Below are 24,172 nucleotides of genomic sequence, written 5' to 3'. Positions count from 1 at the left end.
AATGTACTGTGAAATGTTCATGTCTCTTATTTATTGAAAAATTATTATGTAGCCTCCCATAGCAGTAATTTTTCATGTTTATGAATTATGTCTTCCATACCAGTGTTTTTTCTTTTTACTTAACGTTGGGACCACCCTACCTATAACAGTCTGCAAAAGTCCGGGAATCAGTTATCCTGTAGGCAGATCATGGGCATGATAATGAGAGAGTGTTGATTGATTGATCTTTGTAGATACATTGAACTTTCTTTTTTTATATAGATAAGTATTATTAGATATTTTACACTCTTTTGCATATTTATATTAATATTTTGTTTATTATATGAATTATTATAATTAATATAGTTTATATCAATGCAATTTTTTTTTAGTTAAATTTTACCCTAATCGTGATAGTGTAGGGGGACAAAGCCATGGCAAATATTGGAAGTATGTAAAAAGTGACTTATATTATCGTGTTGGGGGAATACATTCAGAGCTGGAGGCATTTGTGGGGTAACCACCACTTGAGCTCTGCCCTTCTCTTTCTGATCCTAATCCTCGTCCAATAGCATTGAAATATGTGGGATTCTACCAATTGACTGTTACGAAGGCGAGAAGTAGTCTAATGTGAGGCTTCCCGGTCTTTCTCAGAGAGAACACACTGGTTAACTGTGTCTTCTCCATGACATACAAAAAAAATATAAATTACACATGTACCTGCATATAAACAATTCCTGGACAATATTTACTTTTTTATACGTTTGAAACAATTCATTTGAATGGTTTTACATTTATATGGTTTGAAACCACAGCATCTATGTTATTTTAGCATAAACTTTGCTAAATGGGAAATAAATAATTATGATTATTGGATCAGTAACGTTTTCTACTGTGGTAAATTTGGATACAGGCTAGTTCAAGCTATTTACTAAGAATGGCTACAGAGTTGTTAACCATTGCTTGAATTATCTATATATAATAAAATATTTTTGAATCCTTTCATCTTTTTCTTTTTATAGTCAACTTCTGATTGTATAAATGTGAAATTTTCATTAGGTTTTAGGGTTATTTCCTCAATCTGACTTAGCGTATTTTGGGTTGGATTTCTTAAATTGGGTTCTGACCTATTTCTCTCTTATTCTCTTTTTTATCTCACTGTTTAGTTAGAGCCAAATTATTTCATAGATATTTTGATTTATTTTATTTAATTACTTAAAAGTACATTCTGTACTTTTGTATTCTTTGTTTGGAAAAATCAAGAGTTGGCTCTGTTTCATGGATGAATGATCCATTTATTTTATTTCAATTTAAGGCTTTTATGTCTTTAATTTTCTCTAAGATAATGAAACTTTAAAAAATTAGATTTTCCTGGGGCTATCCCAGTGGTGTAGTATTTAAGTTCATGCACTCCGCTTCAGTGGCCTGGGGTTTGAGGGTTCAGATCCTCGGCACGGACCCGTGCACCGCTCATCAAGCCATGCTGTGGCGGCATCCCATATACAAAATAGAGGAGGATGGGCAAAGATGTTAGCTCAGGGCTAACCTTCCTCAGCAAAGAGAGGAAGATTGGCAAGGGATGTTAGCTCAGGGCCAATCTTCCTCACCAAAAAAAAAAAAAAAAAGATTTTGGGCAGTCTGAACGTAGTTTTATTTATAATGTTGTTTATAAAGAGTTAATATATTCAGGGCAGGAGAAATATCATCAAGGCAAAATCAGGCTTCATAATTTTTCACTGGAAACTTCATAAACATTAGAGTTATCTCCCTGATATGTATTTAAAACTGTGCAAGGTTTGATTAGAAAGTTTTTTGGTTCGTTGGAAATCATTGTGCTTTGATAATTCACAAAGGCCCTGTGCAGAACAAGCAGGATCAGTGTCAGCGAGTAAATCTGAGATGAGATCCGTTGGGGAGAAGTTGACTGGGTATTGATTGTGTCTTCTCATGCCATTCAGTTTAAGGCCTGCTCTCTCTGTAGAGGTGATCCTCTCTTGGGATCTTAGGTCGGGGTTACCTGTTACCCATGGCCTGTGCTGCTTCAGGTTAGTCTCCCTCAGTTGCTGATTCCTTTGACTCTTGTCTTCATTTTGGATGCAGAGAAAGAACGAGCTCCAAAACTGCTTGGCAGCGTTGCAAGCCACTGAGCAGTTCATTGGCATTCAGCAGCCTTAATTCCCTTATCCAGCATCAGTGCCCCTTGGAAGACCTGCACGGGTGGCAAGCTAGTTAGAGGTGACAGTCTGTGGTTTTCTTGTTTTAGTGACTTCGAAGTGTCAAGTGGTAGAAATATAACAATATTTTTATATCATGGATCCATTTCTGAAATAAATTTTACTCATATAATCTGTATACTATTCTAAAACTTCGCAAACATCAGTTTTTTTTTTTTTTTTTTTTTAAATTAGTGCTCCTAAGACCTTTGCTTTAAGTGTTTCTTGGACTCAGTTTTTCAGTTTAGTAGTTTATATAATATGTAAACCTATAAGCAATTGATTAATTGGAAGGAATGCATATTCCACTTGCTGTCACTTCTTTGGACACCAGTTCCTAACTGTTCTCTTCACTTTCCATTCATGCGTGCATTCATGAATGTCTGAAGCTTTTGAGTTGTGCCTAAGATTTATCGATATAACAGTATGCATTATTTAGTGCTCATAATATAGTTTTGGAAATAATTATTACTATTTATTTTTCACAGAAGAGGAAGTTGAGGTTACTAAACTGGCATTGGTCGTAGGGGACAAAGGAGGGAGGGCATTCTGTGTAGGGGCAACAACAGCAGAAGTAAAGGCTCATGGCTGTAAGGGAGCCTGGCAGGACCAGGAGCTGCAGGCAGTATGATGTTGCTGGAGTGAAGCTGCAGTCAGGTGAGGAGATGAAGCCCTGTCTTGGAAAGCAATTCCAGAAAGGCAGACAGGAGCCGGAGCTAAAGAATATGAAGCATTTTGTAGGTAGTGGAGCTCTATTAAGAAGTTGTAAGTTGGGGTGTGCCGCGGTCATATTTGTATTTAACAGAGATCACCCTGGTGCCAATGTGATGTTTCATTTCTGGGGGCTTCAGAGGTGGGGTGGTGGTGCAGGGGTTGAGGGAGGGGAGGAGAGAAAAGCTGGATATTGAAAGACCATGTAGGAATCTGTTGCTGTAATCCTAGTAAAATCTCAAGGTCTTAAACTAGGCAGTGGCTGGGAATTGAGATAGCAGGGTACTGTAAGAGAGAGTGGGCAAATTTGATTCATGAGTGCGTGGTAGTTGGAGGTGAAGGCTCAGGTCAGGGTCAAGATGACTGGCTTGCTTGACCTGGTAGTTGATGGTGTTTTTCTTTGAGAAAGAAATGCAGGTTTGAGGCAGGGGGAAAGACAGAGTTAGTGGTGGATTTGTTGAATTTGAGTTCCTTGTAAAACATTGAGGTGGTGCTACCTAGTAAACAGCAGGGTATATATGATCTTTAAATCCCCTTTCATCTCTACAGGTCATCCATTTGTTTATGTATTATTCATCTCTTCCTACAACTAAGTAAGATTTGAAGTTAACTTATTTCTTACCTTTGTGTAGGACCAGCCATGTTCATCAGATTTCTGCCCTGTTTAGGTACAAAAGGAAATAAAGTTGTGAGTTTGTGCACACACTTCTCTAATATGGGAAATCTATAGACTTGATTGTTATTTGAAGCATTGATGTGCATGAATTGGTCAGTGATAAAGCTTTTCAAGTGTGATTCGCAGAATGCCCAGTTGAGCAATCAGGTAAAGTAGCCGCCCCCCTCGCCCCCCCAACCTGTGTGTACTCAGTGGAGGCCAGTGCATTTGCCCACTTAGACTCAAGGCATTGCTGTTATTCATGGACAGTTTAACTTTCCATTTTATTGATATTTGCCAAGGGAAGACATTCTTATACTGGCGGCCAGGTTGCCATAGGAGAATTAAAGAAACACAACAAAAATCTAAATCATATTGACAAAATCTTTATTTTGTTAAGTTATCAAAAACTTCTTTTCTACCACTCTGCTTGTAAGTTAAGCTATTTTATAGTGATGCTTTTTTCCCCTTACACTTGATTTTAAGGAAGAGGTCAAAGGTAGTAGGATAATCAGACAGAATGGAAAGAAACAAGAATAAGAAGGAACATGAAAGGGAGGGAAGTTATGCAAAACTAAGCAATAGTTACAGCCGATTCAAATTTAAGGCTTTGAACTCTAACTTCCACCTTTTTTGATGGGTTTGGAGCATGGGTGAGGATTAGGGCTTGAGATCTGATTGTATGTGTTTGTCAGTTGTCTTCGAGCTTCTAGTTTTTTTCTGATTTTTATTTTACTTTGCAACTCAAATCATAATCGTGTCACGCTGGCTTTTCCCTCTTTTCTGGCTGATCTCATTTCTTTCTTAGTACAGTGATTTTCAGTTTTTTTTTCTTTGCTCATCAGTGGGGTCCGTTATCAAAAGAAATGTTAATGGGCCTGTACTGTGTCCATCAGCTAAGACCTGAACTGCTCTGACTGGAGAGGGAAGGGGGAACTCTGTCCATTTGGTCTCCCCATTTCCCATCTTTCCTGGTGGCCCCAGAGGGTGAACTTGACCCTCAGAAAAACCATACTTAAAAAATCACTGTACAGCTGCTTAGCAGTTGCTCAGCTATAGTAGTTTGCTGTATCATTTCTGGCTTCTGATTAGTATATGTGGGCCATTGGGTAGGTGTTTGATTATATTGGTTTCATTGAACTGGAACACAAATTCAGAGAGGATTTAGTTCTCTGTGCCTTCAGGAAAGCTTCAGTTTAAAATGTTTCAGACAGGTGACTGCTTTCTCATCGTTAAGTTTGAAGTTGTTATTTCTGTATTATTTTCCTGTGTCTTTAATTCTGTGTCTAGAAGAGCAACCCTTCACTTGTTTTTGATTGCATTTTATTTTGGCATACCCAGTCCTTGAAGGACAAGAACTCTTTCATTTAGGGCAAACAAACAAACAAAAAAAGCCGACAAAATTATAGAGCTAGAAGAATGGATAACTTGGAAGGTGAGAGTTAAAAGAGTGAATTATATGTTTTGGCCCCATATTGTCTGAGAATAGGTAATAATTCCCTTGGTAAGGCAGGGGTGGCAGGGGATAAAGGGAACAAGGACAAGCTGAGGCTGGGTGAAGGGAACGGTACCTCCTTGTAGGTGGAGTTAATCTGGGTAAGGTGTGAGTGTTTAACTTGAGGCCAGAGGGGACTTCAGGAAGCAGGGAAGCCCTCCTGTATGAGTCATGTCAAGTCACATTGGGCCAGAGCAGACCGTTTTGTGTGGGCAGGGATGTGGTTTGGACAGGATGTCCAAACAAGGGTTCTGCCCTTATGACTCACATCTGTGTCATCTCTGGTCCCTAATACCGCTGCGTGGCTTTCCTAGCTCTCACCATGACTGATCAAATGGAGTATAACAAAAGTATTTCCCAATTTCTGGAAAGCTCTCAAAAATACAACCAGCAGTTATTTCTTCTTCATAGTTAGTAGCTGAGATTCTGAGGATCCTTCTCTTCCTTCCATCTTTCCCATCATTTCCTTCAATCGCAGAGGTCAGATGTCTCTTGAAGGCAAATCTCTCTCATCTTCTCTGTTCTTGACCTCTCCTTTGTTTTTAACTTCTCTGTCTACTAGCCGCGTCTTCACAGCCTACAAACTGGATAAAGTCTGTTTTTAAAAAACCATCATTAGTAAAATGGGAGCACATGCGATGCTCTCCATTCACCCTTCAGGGTCCTACAATCAGGCCTTCTCTGCCACTGAAGACCTCCTAGGTGCCCAATGCAGGGGACCTTTCTCCGTCTTACCTCTTACTTGACTTCCCTGTGGTGCTGCACACTGCCTTTTCTTTCTTTCCTCTTGGAACATCTTTCTCCTTTGGCTTCGATGCCATCACCCTCTTTGGGAGGCCGAGTAGCATTGTGGTTAAGAGCCCAAGTTCTCATGGCCTGTGTTCAAGGCCCAGCTCTGCTGCTTGCTGGTCACCTGGGAGCTTCGCCAGACCTCTCTAAGCCAGTGTGTTTCTTCATCTGTCAAATGAGGTTTCACTGGGATGATCCATATGAAGCTCCGAGCACAGTGCCTGGCTCACTGCCGCCCTCAGCAGATACTAGCTGCCATTCTGATTGTAGGTGACCTTCCCTTCTCCTTTGGCTTTTCTTTTCCCCCCATTAATATTGCCTTGCTTGATGGCCTCCTCACACGGCTCCAGTGACCACCTCTGTGTCCCCGTAACCAACAAGCCTGCTTCTCTTCCAAGATGCCTGCTGTGGAGAAATGCAAAACCAGCCATCCTGTTCCTCGTCCAAAAATGGAATCATCCTAAATGGTTCCCTTCTGCCCTGACCCCGTTCCTGTCTGTCTTCTTTTGTCCATTTCCACTGCTCCTGGCTTAGATCAGTTCTTCTTTATCTTCTTCTTAGTAGTTTTTAAACAGTCATCCTGTCTCCACTGGTTGCACGGTCCGTGCCATTGTCTCCACTGCTGCCCCAGTAATATCACTGTGCAGAGGTGACGTTCTTCCCTGCTTAAATGTCCTCTCAGGGCTTCCCTTGCCTCCAGCATGAAGTCTGCACTTCCTAGCCTGGCTTTCGAGCCCCGCCTTGCTCCCCTCTGAGACCTTCCCCTTGTTTTTCTCTCCAACTTACGGCTTGTTCCAGTCTGTTGAAATACTTAACCCTTTGTCCATGGCGCCAGATTGTTTCCTTCTTCCATGTTTCTGTGCACGCTGAAGTAACTTCCTGCTCTTCTTTACTTTCCTGAACCTGCCTGGGAAAATCACAGGCAACGTTCAAGACATTTTTGGGAGGTTTTTCTGATTTCTTTTCTTTATACCCTTCCCAACCGAGTCCCTCCTGTGTGTGCTCAAATCACCCTGATCAAACCTCGGTGTGTATATACTCTACTGTACTTGATTCTTTACGTGCCTGTCATTCCCTCTTGACTTTTCAGTCATGATGTTTTCCTAGTGATGAGTACAATACTTGGCACGTGGAAGGCATTAAAAAAATGGTTGTTGAGTGAATGAATAAACAGGCGAACTAAGTCATGTCAGTACTAAGTTCTCACATTGAGAGCACCTGGGGTATTTAGTCATTTTTACAGTAATATTGATGGTATCTTTATAATCCATTTGAAGTGGTCCCACTAAACAGAGAAACTACAGTTTGACTTGAGAGAAATAACTTTCCCAACCCATGCTGATTTTGAAGGATCGTCTTCTCAAATCTTAGTAATTTCTTTCCCAACCTATTCATCCTTTTAATTATGTTGAACCATATGAAATTGCCAGTATTCAACCATCAGTTTCATGTGGCTCAAGCTATAGGATTAGTGGAAGGGAATTTGTTGGTTTTTAAGCATCTGTGTTTTTTATAAATAGGGTGGAAATGAAGACTAGCCTGGCCGTGGGTGGATTTTCTACTTGGTAGAATGAAGAGCTCTGGCTTAGTTTCATGACCTTTCCCATGAAATAAGTGGGAGCGAGACTTTATCCTCCCTCTCCTCTTCTGAGTTGGCCCCAGTCCTTTGTTTAGCTCAGGGAAGGAAGGAATGAAAGCTGCTACAGACAGAGGGAAGTCAGCGCTCTAGGGCTGGGAGACCAAACTGTGAGAAACACCCCTCCTCTTGGATTGTGTTCTTTTGGCCTCATAATCACAGCGCTGAGGCTTTCTTGTAGGTTCTCTCATGGCTGACTCTTTGTTCAGAGGAAAGAAGAATCTTCCTTCTTTCCTTAAACAAGAGGAAGGACCACTATTAAAGAAAAAGTTATTCTGACACTTGTTAAAACGGTAAGGAAGGTTTTGTTCAAGACTCTTGCAATAGAGTCATGACTATTGTAATAGGGAAGAGAGATTGGGTTCAGATATGAATATAGCAAATACAGCTGGGGATTTATAGCCAGCCAGCAGGGGGAGGAGGTCAGTGGATGGAAAGTTACTAAGAGGAGCCATCAAGTCTAGGGGGATTCCTGCTAAACTGGCCTAATAGGATTCTTGCTAAAGGCAGCCCACGGACTTATACATTAAAGATGGGGGATGCGGGACTCTACCAGTTATCAGGGGTTGGGGGATTCTCCCTAAACTGACTTAGTAGGATTCTTGCTACAACTGGGCTAGCAGGCAGGCTGAGGATGAGGCCTAGTCGAAAAGTGAGCTCAGAGGAGCCTGTCTGCAGTTTGGTCAAGGAGAGAATCTTTGTCACTGTCTCCTGCGTCCCTGAGTGCTCCCTTTTCAGGAGGCATAATTTAGTGCCAGTGAAGAGAGAAGGTCACTGAGCTGACCTTTGGCTCTGTGACCTGTAGAAGTTCTTCCCCATGGCTCTCTCTCTCTGTTGTCATCTCTTTTTATTTGGTTGGCATTATGATATTGTTGGCAAGTGCAGTGATTGGAGGCTGAGGGGGAAGAGAAATTTTTTTCTTTGTAGGTGATTGTGCTTCCAGGCATTCATAACAAAATACATGATTGTAAACCAGACAGGTATTCTCAACCTCACCCCCTTAGAGCTCTTGTTCCTCAGTCTTAGGTGGAACCTTAACAGGAGTTTTGAGGGACTTCAAAAACATTTGTTGGTAAAAGTAAATGCTTGGGGCCTCCCTTTATCATAGATAAAAATTTATGACTCAGGATCAGTAAAGCCTTCTGATTCTAAAGATCTAATGATATTACAATTTTTTTTGAGAAACAGTACTATATTTTGATGATTAAGAGCACTTTATATGATAAAATAGTGTGTAACAGGAAACTTTATAAAAATATCTTCCAATATACCTTTATCAAGTTCTGAATGAAAAGATTTGTATTCTTCTGGCACATGAACTAGCAAATCTCTTTTCATGCTGTGCCAGGTTATCTTAAAATCCCTAAGTAAATATAAAGAAACGGGACTAGAGGGAAGTCCTGTAAGAAGAGCACTGTTCAGAGTTCAGTGCGCAGGGTGGGCATCAAGTTTTAATGCAGGCTCAGCTGCTCCTAGATGAAAGTGGCGAGAGACTTAGTGGGAAAGAACCTGCAAGGAACGCCCTCCATGAACCGAGGGATGTTGCTGTGGCTTGGTCACTGGGGTGATGCCCAAGGGAAGGGGGCCTGGGGAGGCCCTCTGATGCTGCGGGTGGGCCCCAGTGGCTTGTGCACTGAATTGGTCCTGCTCATCCACACTTCCCACTTCAAATGGGGTTATAGATCTTATCAAATGGTAAATTTATTTAAAGACCGAACACGATACAGAGCAAGCAGCTTGCTGGCTATGTTATTTGCTTTGTCGTATTAGTCGTGCTGTGAATAATCTCACTGTGTTTCCTGTCTCAGGTTCTCAAAGGCACCGTGACTGACTTCCTGGGATTTGATGAGCGGGCTGATGCAGAAGCTCTGCGGAAGGCCATGAAAGGCCTGGGTAAATTCAGCCTCCTTTTGTTGTTCTAAAAAACTGTGACATTTGTTTTTCCAAACAAAAAATCGTTGGTTTACAGTAAGGTTTAATTTTAGAATATTTTGATCTGAAATGCACAGAAAGAGAATAGATACATCTTGATTAAGATAATAAAATAATATGACTGACCATCCCTAATGTTTAGTCTCTAGGACTGAAGAGAAAGTAAATTCAGCCTCTTTGCTTTTCAGCTTTTCCTGTATGGTAGCTGATTGAGTAGATACACAGACACCCCTGAGTTGATCAGCTCTGTAGCTCTCTGTTCTCTGTGCCATCAGATGTTCAGTTCTGCAACTTATATTCAACTGTCTTCTCTTTCCCCAGTCTCCTTTCTAGCCATTTAAAAACGTCTCTTCTTGAGGATTTCCACAGATATCTGATCCCCTGTCCTGAGGCTCCTTTTGCACTCGTGTCTGTGGGGAGGGATCCACTTTCCTTAGCCTTGGCTCTGACGCCATCCCTCTCCATTCTGAACGTCTTCTGAGATTTCCTCTTGGAGCAGGATTAGGTGCAGGCTTTCTGGCCTTGCAGGGCCTTCCATGGTATCCCTCCCCTCCTTGTGGGACTGGGCTCACACTACCGCCTATGTGTTCTCTGATCCAGCCATGCTGGACGATCTGCTCTTCATGAAAGCCCTGTATTTTCCTACTGCTGGGCTTTTCCTGCATTCTAAGCCTGTCCTTCTTCCTTGTGTCACTGCGTATCAAAATCCTTCAAGACTGTTTTGGTGTCACCTTCTCCATGGAGCTTTTCCCAAAACTCCTTTCTGCCTCCTGTCATCTAAGAGAACCCCCTTTGAGCCCCGTTTAGCACTTAGACCTCTCCTGAGGTCACATTCTGCCTTTGTGTGTTTTTCTGTTTTTTATCCTAAATTGTCTGTAACCTTCAAGAAGGGTCTATATCTTTCTCCTCTCTCAGTCCCCTGTAACACCCACATATTGTGCCTTGTGAATAGCCATCATTCGAGTAACTATTTGTTGCAAGAAAAGCGAGGTGCATTCAGTTTTTAAAAAGTCAGGAGTATTTTTTCACTGACTTCACAAGGTAGTATATGTTGGAATAGGGGATAGTATATGTTGGAAATAATATTTTATATATTGTAAATTTTAGAGTTCAATAAATTATTTAATAAAATATATAAAAAATATTTGTATGAGGTAAGGAATTAAAGTGACTGCGGAGCTGGTTACAAAGGCTATTGGGAGGGTGGGCATGTGGGAGCCAAGGTGTAATTGTTGGAATGTAAATTGCAGGCACGGATGAGGAGAGCATCCTGACTCTGCTGACATCCCGAAGTAATGCTCAGCGCCAGGAAATTGCTGTGGCTTTTAAAACTCTGTTTGGCAGGGTAAGACCGCACTTCATCCCGAGGTGGATGTGAGAGCAGCTATATGTTTTAGACTAGTTTGAAATCTACTAATATTCTTTTGTAAACATCATTTATTTTATGATTCTGACTTTCCTCCTCCTCCTCTTTTTTTTTTTTCCTTCCAGTTTTTTAATTATCAGCCGTTGATATATAATGCTCACCCAGCTTATCCTCACGTAATTGGTTTTCCTTGCTTGTGGCTGTAGAGGTGCCAAAAGACCCCTTGGTGACAACCTGCCCCTCTTCTTTTCTTCTGTGCTTCCCACTCTGGATTGTTTTATTATCCATTTTCTAGGTGCAAACCTGTATTACAATATTTTTTGTTATGACACAGTTGGAGTCTTGGTTCCTTTGGGAATGGTATTTTAATCAATGAGTTTTTAATTGATTGATTTAAATGCTTTTATCTGATTAACAATTCAAAGTAAAAATTAAATTTGTTACTAAGTGAATTAGTGCATATCTGAAAAACTCAAATGTAATTTTGTTCTGAAAATTTGTGTTCCTCATTTTATTGAGAAAAAAATGCAAACCAAAAAAAAGAAAGTATTTTGAACATAATTTCTAGTTTCCCAGTGTGCTGAAATGGAGAGGAAATACTGCTTTTCTTTCCATAATTGTATACACAATTTCCCCACAGTAGCAGCTGTCCCTCAGTAGTCAGGAGCATAGTAATGAACAGCATCCATTATGTATTAGAATGTTACTAGATGTTGAGAGAAAAGAAAAAATTGTTATGTTTGGTATGATAGGCCAGATTTTGTCCTTTGTATAAATGCATTTATGGTTTTTTGGGGGGGATATTTTTTTTAAGATACATTTTTCTCAACAACAGTATTTTAAAATAAAATATTTTTAGCCCACTTTTAAAGTAGTCATTGTTTTAAACTGTTGAAGTTAAGAAAAACATCTCTTAAAAGCAAATGCTTTGATACGTAAGTGGCTTGGCTTTAGTTTAAGCTTTTGGTCGGTTGTCAAAAGTACATTATTCAAAGCTACAGGGTTTGTGTAGCTCAGGTGCCTTACGTCTGCGTGGAGATAGAATTCATTAGAGCAAAGGGCTGTCATTCGTATTCAGGAAAAGTCTCCTTACAATTTATGCCTGGTTAACAAATTTGTATTTTCTGTGAGTTTAGGACCTTCTGGACGACCTGAAATCAGAATTGACTGGAAAATTTGAGAAATTAATCGTGGCTCTGATGAAACCCTCTCGGCTTTATGATGCCTATGAACTGAAGCACGCTCTTAAGGTAAAAAGAGTGCGAGGGACATTCCTGCCACGAATAATGTTATTTTGTGTTGGTAATTACTTCAGCTTTTTTTAAAATTTTTTGTGAGGAAGATCGGCCCTGAGCTAACATCTGCTAATCCTCCTCTTTTTGCTGAGGATGACTGGCCCTGGACTAATATCCATGCCCATCTTCCTCTGCTTTACATGGGATGCCACCACAGCATGGCTTCCCAAGAGGTGCGTTGGTGCGCGCCCTGGATCCGAACTGGCGAACCCCGGGCCGCCGTAGCGGAGCATGCGCACTTAACTGCTTGCGCCACCGGGCCGGCCCCAGCTTATTTTTTATGTTAAAAAAATATTTGATTTATTTCAGTGAGAGTTTCTTGGAGGACAGAACTGGGTAGGAGGCAATAAGAAGAAAAGGAAGTAGGAAATTGCAAGTGTATCGTTTAATCTTTTTGTTTAGTTAACTCAATAATAGTGGCTATTTAAAATTTTAATTTTTTTTATAGCTTTTTATATTTTATTTTCATGTTTGTTTTCTAGTTTTGAGATGTGTTTTTAAAATGTTACAGACTAGGTATTTTATCTTTTAAAATAGAAAGCTGCCTGATTAGGGAACAATAATATTGTTGATCATTGTAGGTTCAAAAAATAAAGCTTCAGGGAGAATTTCCACGTAAGAAAGATTTTCAAGTACCCTTGCCTTCTTTCCTATACATCTAAACACTAAAATGAGGTAGCTGGTAAACTTGTTATAATTTCATTAGCAAATAACTAAATGTATATTTCCTTGACTGATATTGGAATATTGTATAAATATGACTACACTGAAACATTTGTTTAGACTTACGGGACAGGAAATAGATAGAGATTAGATTTTGAATGGGTAAACTGAGATTTAACAAGGAGATGTTGTGGCGTGGGGATTCTTACTTAGGGAGTGGAAGGAGAAGAGGGTTTATCAAGTTAGGAGCCTTGCTGTGCTTGTTTTCTTAATTTTCCTACAATATTTCTTTTGGAATAAACAAAATCTCAGGTTATTGAAAAAAGACTGTTTTTGCGAAATGCTTCTGAAATGTCAACAGTAGCTGAAGTTCTGCCAGAGCGTAAACCTAGGTTTTTCAGTGTTTGGTTTTTGGTAGAGAAACAGAAATATTAAAGAGAATGGGGCTTAAATGTGCTGTCTTTTAAAATTAAGTTGTTATATTGTTGCTTGTATTTTCTAATTTAGCAGTGTAGGTAGGATTCTTATAATCAGAAAAAGGAAAACCAACTAATTATTTTTCGAAAATCCAGAAAGCGAGTCTCAATTTCTTCATACTGATCCAATTCCCAGTAACTAGGAGATGCTATATTTATTGTTACCTTTGGTGGAGAATTTCCCTGTGGATCCATAGAGAACTTCATTTGGTGGCAGGGGTTTATGTTTTGAGGTACAGATTGTTTAAGTATCAGTGCTTCTCCATGTAAATTTTTGTAAAGTTTTCTTTTTTACCATTTCAGCCTTTTTTATTATTTCATGTTTCATTAAGTTGTTTTACTTTTAAACTATTTAGAATTAAACTGATAAATTTATATAATCTGTTATATGTCATATTACACACACATATACATACAGTAAACATTATTTTTCATTAGAAAAGGATAAAATTGTCTTTGGCGAGAAAATTAACTTGAAATTTCTTATTTCTGTAACTAATAGAACTGGTATACAAAGAAGTGTGTATTGTGTTGGATAATATTTATATAATTATGCTATTTGGGTAACATCTATTCTAGGAAAATAGCTTTCTTTTTAATTTTATTGACGTGTTTTCTCTATTAAAAATAAATCTCTAAACAGGGAGCTGGGACAAATGAAAAAGTACTGACAGAAATCATTGCTTCAAGAACACCTGCGGAACTGAGAGCCATAAAACAAGTTTATGAAGAAGGTAAATGCTTTGGATTATGTTTCCTTTGTCTCCAAGGTCACTTTTTCATTTCTCTGAGTGAATGCAGTTCTTCATAGTTGCAGGGGCAGGCCGTACATGATTGCTGGATGAATGAATGAATAAGCAACAATTCGAGCCAGGTTTCTGTTTCAGTAAAAAAGACTGCCTTTTACTAGACCTATAACTATTTTAGTATTTATAAGAAGCTTCCGATGAAGATGGAATTCACTTGACGTAGGATTTGCATGCAGTGTAGGGCTATACAGGTTTTATTTCTTTTACATTAACTTTAAGATGTAAGTGGGTTTTCTTCCTTAAAAATATTCAGTTTTATGTTAGTAGAAGTTACAGTTTTATGTTAGTAGAAGTTAAGAATTATCTAAAAGGCACTTTTGGAATCTGGGAAAAAGAAACCTCATCCAAATCAGAGTCAATGAAAATGTTGGAGTAAATGTGTGTCGTTTTAGCTAATGGCAGTGCTTGAATGCTCTGCAGTGTGATTTGTCTTTTTGGTGTGCCTTACTTTTTTTGTGAAAAAAAAATCTATATTTCAATCTGAAGCATATCCTGTGAATGGAACCAAGTAAATGAAATAAAAAGTAAAGGTAGAGTGTACTTCCTTTCTCGTCAGATTTCCTGTAACAACAGTCTCTTTCCCCACCTGATTGAGGAGGACCAGACCATCCAGGTTGTCAGCTCCGTCAACAGACCCGCCAGCCTTTAGTTAGGAAAATGGGTTCCTATCTGGGCATTAGTTTATTAATCTTAGAAATGACGTTGTAACCCAGCAAGTCAGAACAGTGTGGAGTTGACAGCAACTACATAATTACCTTTCCGAAGTGCTGGATCTCTCTCTCTGCTTCTCTTTTTGTAGCTGGACAGGTCCCAACCACTAAAACAGAGGTGACACATATCTCAACTGCAGATGGTCACCTTTGAGTTTTATTTGATGTGATATTCAGAGATCTCTTTGGGGATGTTGACATTGGTGAACGAGCCTTTGTACTGCTGGATGACAAATGGAGTGCCACAAGGGAATGATAACTACAGATGGTCCATCCTTCTCAGTCGTGTGATTGTGCACTAGCTACATGTCTGGCAATGTACTGGCTGTTATGAATGGCACAAAAGTTGTACATAACTTTGCTCCTGTCCTCAAGGAGTTTGCAGTCTTTTTAGGGGTGACATGACTTAGAAAAACTGCAATAGTTAAAGGATATTAAAATCTAAACACCAAAAATGTTTAATGCAAGAATTCATTTGGAGGAGAGAGGTCATCATGGCTTTGGATGTTAGGAGAGGCTTTGTGGTGCAATCAGACACGATTTCAAGATTAGGTGGGTTTTGGGTAGGTGAAGAAGGCATTTTTGGTATTTTGGTCTCTCTATGATAGCATGGAGACTGGAGTGAGAAAAGTACATTGAGGGAACGGAGAGAACCTGACCATAGTGGAGAATTATGTGCATGTGCACTGTGAGAGATGAATTGAATAAACACAGGTAATGTTATAGATGGTTTTGAATGACTGGATTAGGAGTTTGGACTTGAGTCAAAGGTACTGTAAGTTCCTGAATGGGCAGTGGAGTATTGAAGGAACAATTGAGGTAGGAATGAGATTTGAATCAGGAGGCTGATGAGGTAGCTGTGTGTGTGGGGAGGTAAGCTAGGCCATTATGGCCCAGCCTAGGATGGTGGGAGGTAGGAGGGGAGAAATCAGAGAGGAGAAATATTTGAGAGGATTTGATAGTTAATTATGTATAGATGTTGGAGTAGAGGGAGAAAGAAGGGATGCCTTCAAGGTTTTGTATTTGGGTAACTAGTTGAAATAAACATGTAACTCTTAGATCTTTTAAAATAGAAGTTTTGGGCTTTTAAAGTTTGTTTGCTTTCAAATGATTAAATATTTAAATGCCCTAGAGTAATACCTGCTTTCCTTCAGTAGCAGCTCTTTGAGAGTTAGTGAAAAGGGCTGTAGACTTTTGTAGATTCCGTTTCCCCCTTTCCTATGGAATTATGTTGAATAGCTAGAAATAGAGGTGGGAAGGGGCATATTTTAAAATATCACTGCTGTCTGTCAGAGTTAACTTTATTTGCTACAGAGGAAAAACATCTTATTAGGGGAAAGAATGGCCCTGCCTAAAGAAAGAAAACTCAGAATATGAGAGGATGGAAGACCTTTGGAAACTAATCACGTACAACGTTTGAAACAAAGCAAAACAGTTTAAAATTATGATTGATCCCATTTTAGAGGCTTTCCAGTACCATCGTGTTTCTACAGATTAATAACCACATTGGTTGAGAGCATTTCTAAATGGCTGAATCAGGATTTAGGCTTAAATCGAGTGCCTTTGGGAGACTTTAATTTCTTTTTGTCCAGCTACTCACTTGAAGCATTTGCCTTCAGTTTTTAAAGCACTCAGGGACAGAGTAGAGAACGTTTATGCTAATCTGGTATTTCTTCCTTTGTGTCTCTCCCATTTGATTAATGGGGCAAGATATCTTTTTCTAGTTGAAAGAAGCTATAAATAAGTATGAAATTATTCTGTTGCAGAATATGGCTCAAACCTGGAAGATGACGTGGTGGGGGATACTTCAGGGTTCTACCAGAGGATGTTGGTGGTGCTCCTTCAGGTATTGGGTGGAGACTATTTATGGTTTGATTTAAAATCTGAAGCTGGACTGATCTGAATCTAGTTAAGTAAGGTCACTTAAAATTCTTTTGATTATTTCTGTTACTTGCTTGATTCTGGTGTATAGTGCCTGTGTTTGTTTGTGTTTCAGAATATCTGACCTAAACTCTTAATAGCTAATTCATGCTTTTTTGAATATCACTATCCTCTTTTCTTCATAGAATTTAAAATCAAGAGGGGCACATTGCTCTTGGGCAGTGCTGTGTGATAATGTGAAATATGGTAGGATTGATAGTGATCTTAATAAAAGCATATTATTCCTAAGAGGAACAGCTTTATGTGCATAACCATTAGGTGGAACCATTTTTCCTTTTGACTGAAAATGCTCATGTAATTCAGTAGTGAGACATATCATCTCTTACAGGCTAACAGAGACCCTGATGGTAGAATTGATGAAGCACAGGTCGAACAAGATGCTCAGGTGAGTGAGACCTGGTATGTGATGACTTTATTGTGACGTATAAATGAACAAGAGAATCCATGCTAACGAAAAATCATAATGTATGTTGTGATAACATCTAAAAATAATCTTATTTATGGGTCCTTTACAACTCATCAGGTTCATGTAAGTCGATTTCTCTCATTTTGATGTGGTCAACAGAATATTTTATCCAAAAACTGAAATGAAATAAAATAAATTACATATAAGTAATGAGTTCCACCTGCATAGGTTACTCTTTTGTGATGATAGAACATTTACAAAATAGAGAATGTTGCACACAAAAAACAGGTGTTACTGATTCTGCTGCTAATGAGGCAGTAGGTCTCTTGGCAGGAGAGGATGAGGAAAGAATAAAACATTTTAGTGATACATGGTGTTTTATTACAGAATAGATGACAAGTCACTGTGGTATTTAGAAATTCCTCCACCTTTCCTTTGATGGAATTCTAAATAGGATTGTTCTTTTATCAGCTGCCGTCTGGTGACTCCCAAATGAAATTTTGCACGTGGGGGCTTTTAAATCCCAGTAGAATCTCAGTGCGGTTGATAACATAATGAAATGAGGGGAATAAGTGTTAGAGAATTTGAAACATGAGACTTGAAAACGGGAAGTTGGTAACAAAGGAATTACGTGTGTTCCTAGAGTCACATATCAGAGCCCTGTCTCTCTGGTCACGTGTTTCAACTAATAAAATGTATATTTCTGATTGTTAGTCATACACCATTGTGAAGGAGGAGGCAGATGCGCTTCTCTACTTGACTGCTCTCTATTGAACAACCATTGGATGTGTGTGATCTGACTTAGCTACTAGGAATGAGGAGAGCATTATTCTTTGGGTTGGTTTCATAATGGCCTTGGAGTGTTGTCATCTCTTTGCCTAGCAGGAGATGACAGCATTCCAAGAGGAGGGAGAGAGGAAAGGAAATGGAACGTCTGCTGAGGGCTGTCAGCAGTATTTGACGCTCGCCTCACCGTCCCTTATAAAATGCAAACCTATTGTTTTGCTTCCCTGTTTACAACCTTAAAACCCTTCAGTAGTTCCCACTGTGCTCAGGATAAAGTCCAAACCCCTAAATCTGGTTTCTGAGCTCTTTATTTGTTATCCATCCCTTGCTTTCTTACGCCTCCAGTCTCGCTTGCTCTCGTTCTGTTTCTTTTCCTGCCCCTCCCTGCCCCATTCACCTGACTAATTCCTCTTCAAGGCTCAGTGCCCAGGTTAGCTACTTTTCAGGCTGCCCGGCCTGACCCCCTCCAGTGTATGTCAGGTGCTCCTTACAGGGAAGACTGTATGTAGCATCTCAAGCTTCCTGTCACAGTCCGTGCCACCTTATACTGAAGCTGCCTCTTTACCTGACCGCCTACCCAGGGCACTCTGAGCTGTCAATTCAATTCGTACTCCCAGCTCCTAGCATACAGTAGGCACTCGATAAATAACTGCTGAGTGTAGAACTCTATGGTAGAGGGGATAACTTCCCTTTTATAGATGAGGAAACTGAGGCTCAGGGAGGGATTCGAGAGACCAGCCCGTGGCCCCCACTGAGTAGTAGTGGAGGTGGCTTCCCACCTGGGTCTGTCTGACCCCAAAGCCCTTTCTTTCTCTTTCCCTAGACAACACCGATCTCAGTGTCATCGCCTGTTAGCCCCTCTCTCTCATTCCCCTGCAGTATTAAGGGGTTCTGATTGGAAGCACAGATCTGGCTTAATTCTGTCTTCTTGAGGGGTAGGGGCTGGAGCAGCCCTACAGACCTGTACCCCCAGCTCTTAGGGGTTTGGTTCATTGCTGAGACGACCTCACATCCTTCCAGGCGTTAATTATTTGTGAGCTTGGTGGGAGGCGGTGTTGATTCTCACATGCCTGCTCTCAGGAGTAGGAGTTCTCGATGCTTGTCAATGGTAACGGTGAAGGAAGACAGCTGCAGCGGGCTCAGAGACCGCAGGGCGGCCTCGTTAGCGGGCAGATTTCCCAGCACAGCCAGTGATGGAATGAGAGCCTTGCTGCAGTGTGAGGCCACTGAGCAAGAACATGACGTTTTCACCTCATTTTCCTTGATTTCTCTCCTCTGCACTCAAGTGTGTAGAGCAATGCTTCCCAGACTAACGTGCCTATGAAACGCCTGGGGGTCTCCTTAAACTGCAGAGTCTACTCAGTAGGTCCCGGTGTGGGGTGGGGCGGGGGGGCTGGGATTCTACATCTCAGACAAGCTCTCAGTGATGCCCGTGCTGGTCCTGGGACGACACTTTGAGTCCCGAGGCTGTAGGGGTGTCACTTACTTGTTATGTGGGGCTATGACCATTCAGGACCCTGACAGGGAAACTTCGTACATCTGAAAACTGTCTGATGAAGTTACTTAAAAATATCCCTTGAGTGGCATCCAGGCTTTCCTTACCTTTTCAGTGACCAGAACAACACAGAACATCTTACAATGGCTATTAGTCTTTGATTTTAAAAAATGTGTTGCTTGATTGAGGCTGTTGAAAACAATTATCCTTTCAGCATCATAAAAAGGAACACACCCATTTATACCTTGCAGCAAGGGCAGCTGGACTGTTATCACTAGTGGGAATTTAAGATTTCTTAATTTGAGAGTAAGCTAACTGAAGGGCCCTTTCATAAGCTTTTGAATTTTTTTCTCTACTGATACCTGGCACTTGGAGGATTCCTGTTATTTCAGGGATTTGATAAGCCACTGTGAGTCATTCACCTCGGAATTGAACATTTGTAGATAATCCATTTTAATTTTTAACAATTTTACTGTGTTAAACTGATTTTACCTCTGCCCCTGTTGAGTCCTTATTTTATGCTTTCTCTGGAGAAAAGTTGAGCTCTTGGGGGCAGGAGGGGGAAGGAGAAGGGAATCAGTGTTTATTGAGCATGTGCTGTTGATTACCTGACACTGTTCAATGCATTCATTACATAAGTTTATATCCATTAATGACTCTATCGACACATCATTTCTGCTCTGTAGATGAGTTCACTGAGGCTCTAGAAGAGATTAACTCATCTAAGACTCCCAGATAAGACAGGTCTTTTTTGACTCCAAAGCCTCTGTACTCTGCACTGAACCAGAGGTTATGAGACTGTGCTCAGGCTAGACTGTAAAGCCCTCTCTGAGGGAAGGGGGAGAGTGAGGAGGTGTGAGGGTCCTCGTCCACAACAGCTCCGTGGATATTGGGCATCCTCATTTACAAGAAAAGATCCTTAGTGAAAACAAGACAAAGGAGAACTTTTAAATATCATTGCTCTACGTGAAGAGACATTGTCATTATTGCATATGATTTACTTAATAATCGTTTTAGAATAGATATTGATCCCAAACATAATTCTTCCAAGAAAATTACGAGATTATAGGTAAAAATAGCCATTTCACCAATTATTCCCATGCAGCAGACTCAACTGCTGTACCTACTAGAGAAAATTCCTAGAAACATAGAACAATTGTAAGAAAGGAGTGCTTCAGCAATGCCTGCAGTATTGTACAGGACGAACCCTCCCCCTTCCGGTGTTAATGTATGTGTGTCTTACCTGTGTGTGGAAAACATACTAGACGTAGTAACCAGTATCTTCAGGATGTTGTTATTCATGGTGATTTTTATTTTCTTATGTTTTTTCTCTGTTTTATAAAATGTCTCAATGAATGTGTGTTATTTTTATAATTAGATTAAAAAAGTTATTTATTTATTTATTTTTTTGTGAGGAAGATCGGCCCTGAGCTAACATCTGCCAATCCTCCTCTTTTTTTTGCTGAGGAAGACTGGCCCTGGGCTAACATCCATGCCCATCTTCCTCCACTTTATATGGGACACGGCCACAGCATGGCTTGACAAGCGGTATGTCAGTGCACACCCGGGATCCGAACCCGGGCCGCCGCAGCAGAGCGCGAGCACTTAACTGCTTGCGCCACCGGGCCGGCTCCTAAAAAAGTTATTTTAAGGCAGAGCTGTAGCATAATTCTAAAGTTTAGATACCTGTATGACTTTCGTAATAACTCTCTTTCCAATTTTGAAGACCATGCTCACGTGACCAGGATTGATACTGTTTATTTTTATCATTAAAATAAATTAATTTCAAAATTGAATTTAAAGATGTCTAATTTTTTTTATTCTCTGTAAATATAATAAAAAATAGACCGATACCACTGTAATCTACATCCTTAAACATACTGTGATCAAAGTTTCTACATCCACACATGTGCTGTGACCACCTCCTGTCCGTACCTGGTCTGCCACTGTGGGCATGAGGCCAGCTCAAAGCAGCAGCCTCAGCAAGTTGCATTCGTCCTGCTTAATAGTTATACTTACCTTGAAGCGAATAACTAAGAGAGTAGTGTGGACATTTTAAAGATTGATTCTTTGGGTTTTAATAAATTATCCACATCTCAATAAGTGGACTCAGGTTTGATGATATTTGTATATAATTTTATTTTTTCAGCAATTATATGAACACTAGAAAGCATATATTCTTTTCCATATCAAAAAGTAAATATGGACACTCAAACTATTCCACAGGTTTATGTTAAGTGCCTGCCATATGGCTGCTAGTCCCACCACCTTTTAAACATGCATTGTGATCTTTCAGAAATATGAAAACTTTTTGTAGCTAGCTTTGGTTCAATGTCAGTTGTAAAGAGAAAAATGTGGAGTTTAATTTTTATCATGTGTTATTGAGCAGCTACAGAGAAAGTAAAACAGAGTGCAGACAGCTTAGCTCCTAGTTCAGTTCTTCCACAGTCTGAATGGCTGTGTCAACAGTGAGGTGATCAGAACTGTCTGCCACCCGCACCACCGCTCCTGGAAGATTGCAAGTCTCGGCAGACATTTTTGGAACATTTAACCTGCACCATTGCTCTGCTTTCTTGCTTTGACCCGTTCGTCTTCTGTGGCCCAGTTGAGTGGCAGGCTCCGAAGTAGCTCCAGACTCAGTGGGCTGAGTTTCCGAGGAGGAAACATTAGGAATGAAAGGTGTAAAATGATGAGTCAGGTAAATTAACATTCAGGGAGTAAAACACAATAAGAACCTAAAAATGAGGTGGAGGAACGGTTTGTTAACTGAAGTTGAAATTTTCACAGGCTTTGTTTCGGGCTGGAGAACTTAAATGGGGGACAGATGAAGAAAAGTTCATCACTATCTTTGGAACACGAAGTGTGTCTCATTTGAGAAGGGGTGAGTGAAAAAAATCTGTGTGATACAGATACTTGGGTTAATTTTGAAAGTACATGAGCCAGTATGCCAAAAGACCTGCTGCTTAACGGGCACTTAGTGAATGAATCAATTTTTTTATTTCTTCCTTTGGTGACCTTGAGAAATCTCATAGTTCTCTGCTGCTATTGTAGCTTTTACAAAACTAGAGATCCTTAGTCCAGCCTTCATTGTCAGAGGGCAACAAGGGAGGTGGGCCTCTACAGTGTTACTCTCATAGTCACAGATCACTAAGTAGTGGCTCACTACGTGTATTTCCTGCTAGATAGTGGTACCAAGACCTCGTCTCTGGATATTCATCAATACTTGTGGTATTATCAGTTGGGAATGAGTTCAATGGCAAGTGACAGAAAACCATACTAATAGCAGCTTTAAAAATTGGGCTTTCTGTGGGTAGGATTCCTTGGCTGATTTGGCAGGACCTGGGCTCTTTCTGTTTTTCTGTTCCACTGTCCTTAGTGTTTCGGTTTTCTTTCTCATACTCAGTACCTCATTGTCACAAGATGGCTGCTGTAGCTCCAAACATATCAACCATTTCACAGCAAGAAGAAAAGAAAGGGGTAAACAGTCATATCTGTCTATCACTTGTTATAAGGAAACAGAAAGATTTCTGAGAATTCTTTCCAGCAGATTTACCTTTAGGTCTCACTAGAAAGTGGGGGCTGGAAAATCAGTGAACAGAGAACACTTAGAAGCCATTGTTTAGGGCTTGGCACACTGAGGTTCTGAACAAAATCAGGATTCTGTCAGCAAGAAAAAAGGGGGAAAAGGGGGAGATCTGTGTTTGGTAGGATAATACCTGGTCAGAGGAAATACTTTCTTTCTGGAAATAGCAATCCTTATGTGATGAAGAAATCATTTTCATTTTTTTAGTGTTTGACAAATACATGACTATATCAGGATTTCAAATTGAAGAAACCATTGACCGAGAGACTTCTGGTAATTTGGAGCAACTACTCCTTGCTGTCGGTAGGTAATTTTACAATGTATATAATATTTATGGTGTTAAGAGCTAAAGTATTTTATGCAGTGGAAGCTCTGTCTGAGAATACCCACCTATTTCTTTATGAAAAGAACTTGACATGATGTTTGGGTGTAGCAAACTCCTCGATTTCCAATTCTCAAAGTCTGTTTTGATGTTGAAAATACATGATTATCTGGTTAGTTCATCTAATCCTGTGGAAATACTAAGAGAATTGTTTAAAAGTTATTTTGAAGCTGCATTAAAAATAATTACTATTTCATCATGAACCTGAAATGTTGTGGGTTTTACCTCAGAGGCTTTTCAGTGTTATTTCTAATATCTGTGGAATTTTAGAATTCTTTTGAATACCGTGCTCACAGCTTTGGGGCAGACTGAGAAATTGGCATCTGGTTTAGAAAAAGTATCTTTGATATAATGAAAGATGTGATGATGGTTGTTTTCAGATTAAATAATTTGGAATTTTATTTTAGCTAAATATTGCAGAATAACCTGGAAGAAATTGGAGAACTGAGTTTGTGTGGTTGATTGTAGTGTTCTGTACTCTCCAAATCCAGAGAGACTCTAGTTTGTGAGTTCCCAGTGGTCCTAGTGTTCACATGAGTTTGACGTGAACTTCTCTCTGCTGTTTGTTCTGGGTGTCTGGTGTTGAGCTTAAGTTTTTGTGCTCTCTGTCTGCTGGAGAATAAGCGAAAGCCGTGGCTGAACCAGCACTAACAGCCCTTCATTTGAGTTTGCAGTTAGTGCATTTTTTTTTTTTTTTGCTGAGGAAGATTTACCTTGAGCTGACATCTGTTGCCAATCTTCTTTTTGTTTGAGGAAGATTCATCCTGAGCTAACATCTGTGCCAGTCTTTCTCTTTTTGTATGTGGGCCACCTCCACAGCATGACCAGTGACAAATGGGGTAGGTCCGTG

At 40.0% G+C, this 24,172-nt stretch overlaps 1 protein-coding gene across 1 annotated transcript in view; it reads left to right on the top strand.

Moving 5' to 3' along the window:
• ANXA5 (annexin A5) overlaps positions 1-24,172 on the top strand; it is a 29,342-nt gene that overhangs the window by 2,232 nt on the left and 2,938 nt on the right. Inside the window, exons 3-10 of the mRNA XM_058549996.1 lie at positions 9,287-9,371; positions 10,661-10,755; positions 11,913-12,026; positions 13,854-13,944; positions 16,496-16,575; positions 16,999-17,055; positions 22,145-22,238; positions 23,148-23,243. Coding sequence (XP_058405979.1) covers positions 9,287-9,371; positions 10,661-10,755; positions 11,913-12,026; positions 13,854-13,944; positions 16,496-16,575; positions 16,999-17,055; positions 22,145-22,238; positions 23,148-23,243 — 712 coding nt within the window. The remainder of the gene's footprint in view (positions 1-9,286; positions 9,372-10,660; positions 10,756-11,912; positions 12,027-13,853; positions 13,945-16,495; positions 16,576-16,998; positions 17,056-22,144; positions 22,239-23,147; positions 23,244-24,172) is intronic.

The sequence above is a fragment of the Diceros bicornis genome, chromosome 11, assembly GCF_020826845.1.
Source record: "Diceros bicornis minor isolate mBicDic1 chromosome 11, mDicBic1.mat.cur, whole genome shotgun sequence".
NCBI classification, from domain to species: domain Eukaryota; kingdom Metazoa; phylum Chordata; class Mammalia; order Perissodactyla; family Rhinocerotidae; genus Diceros; species Diceros bicornis.
The sequence above is the reverse complement of the archived record's forward strand: the minus strand, read 5'-3'. Positions and strand labels throughout refer to the sequence as shown.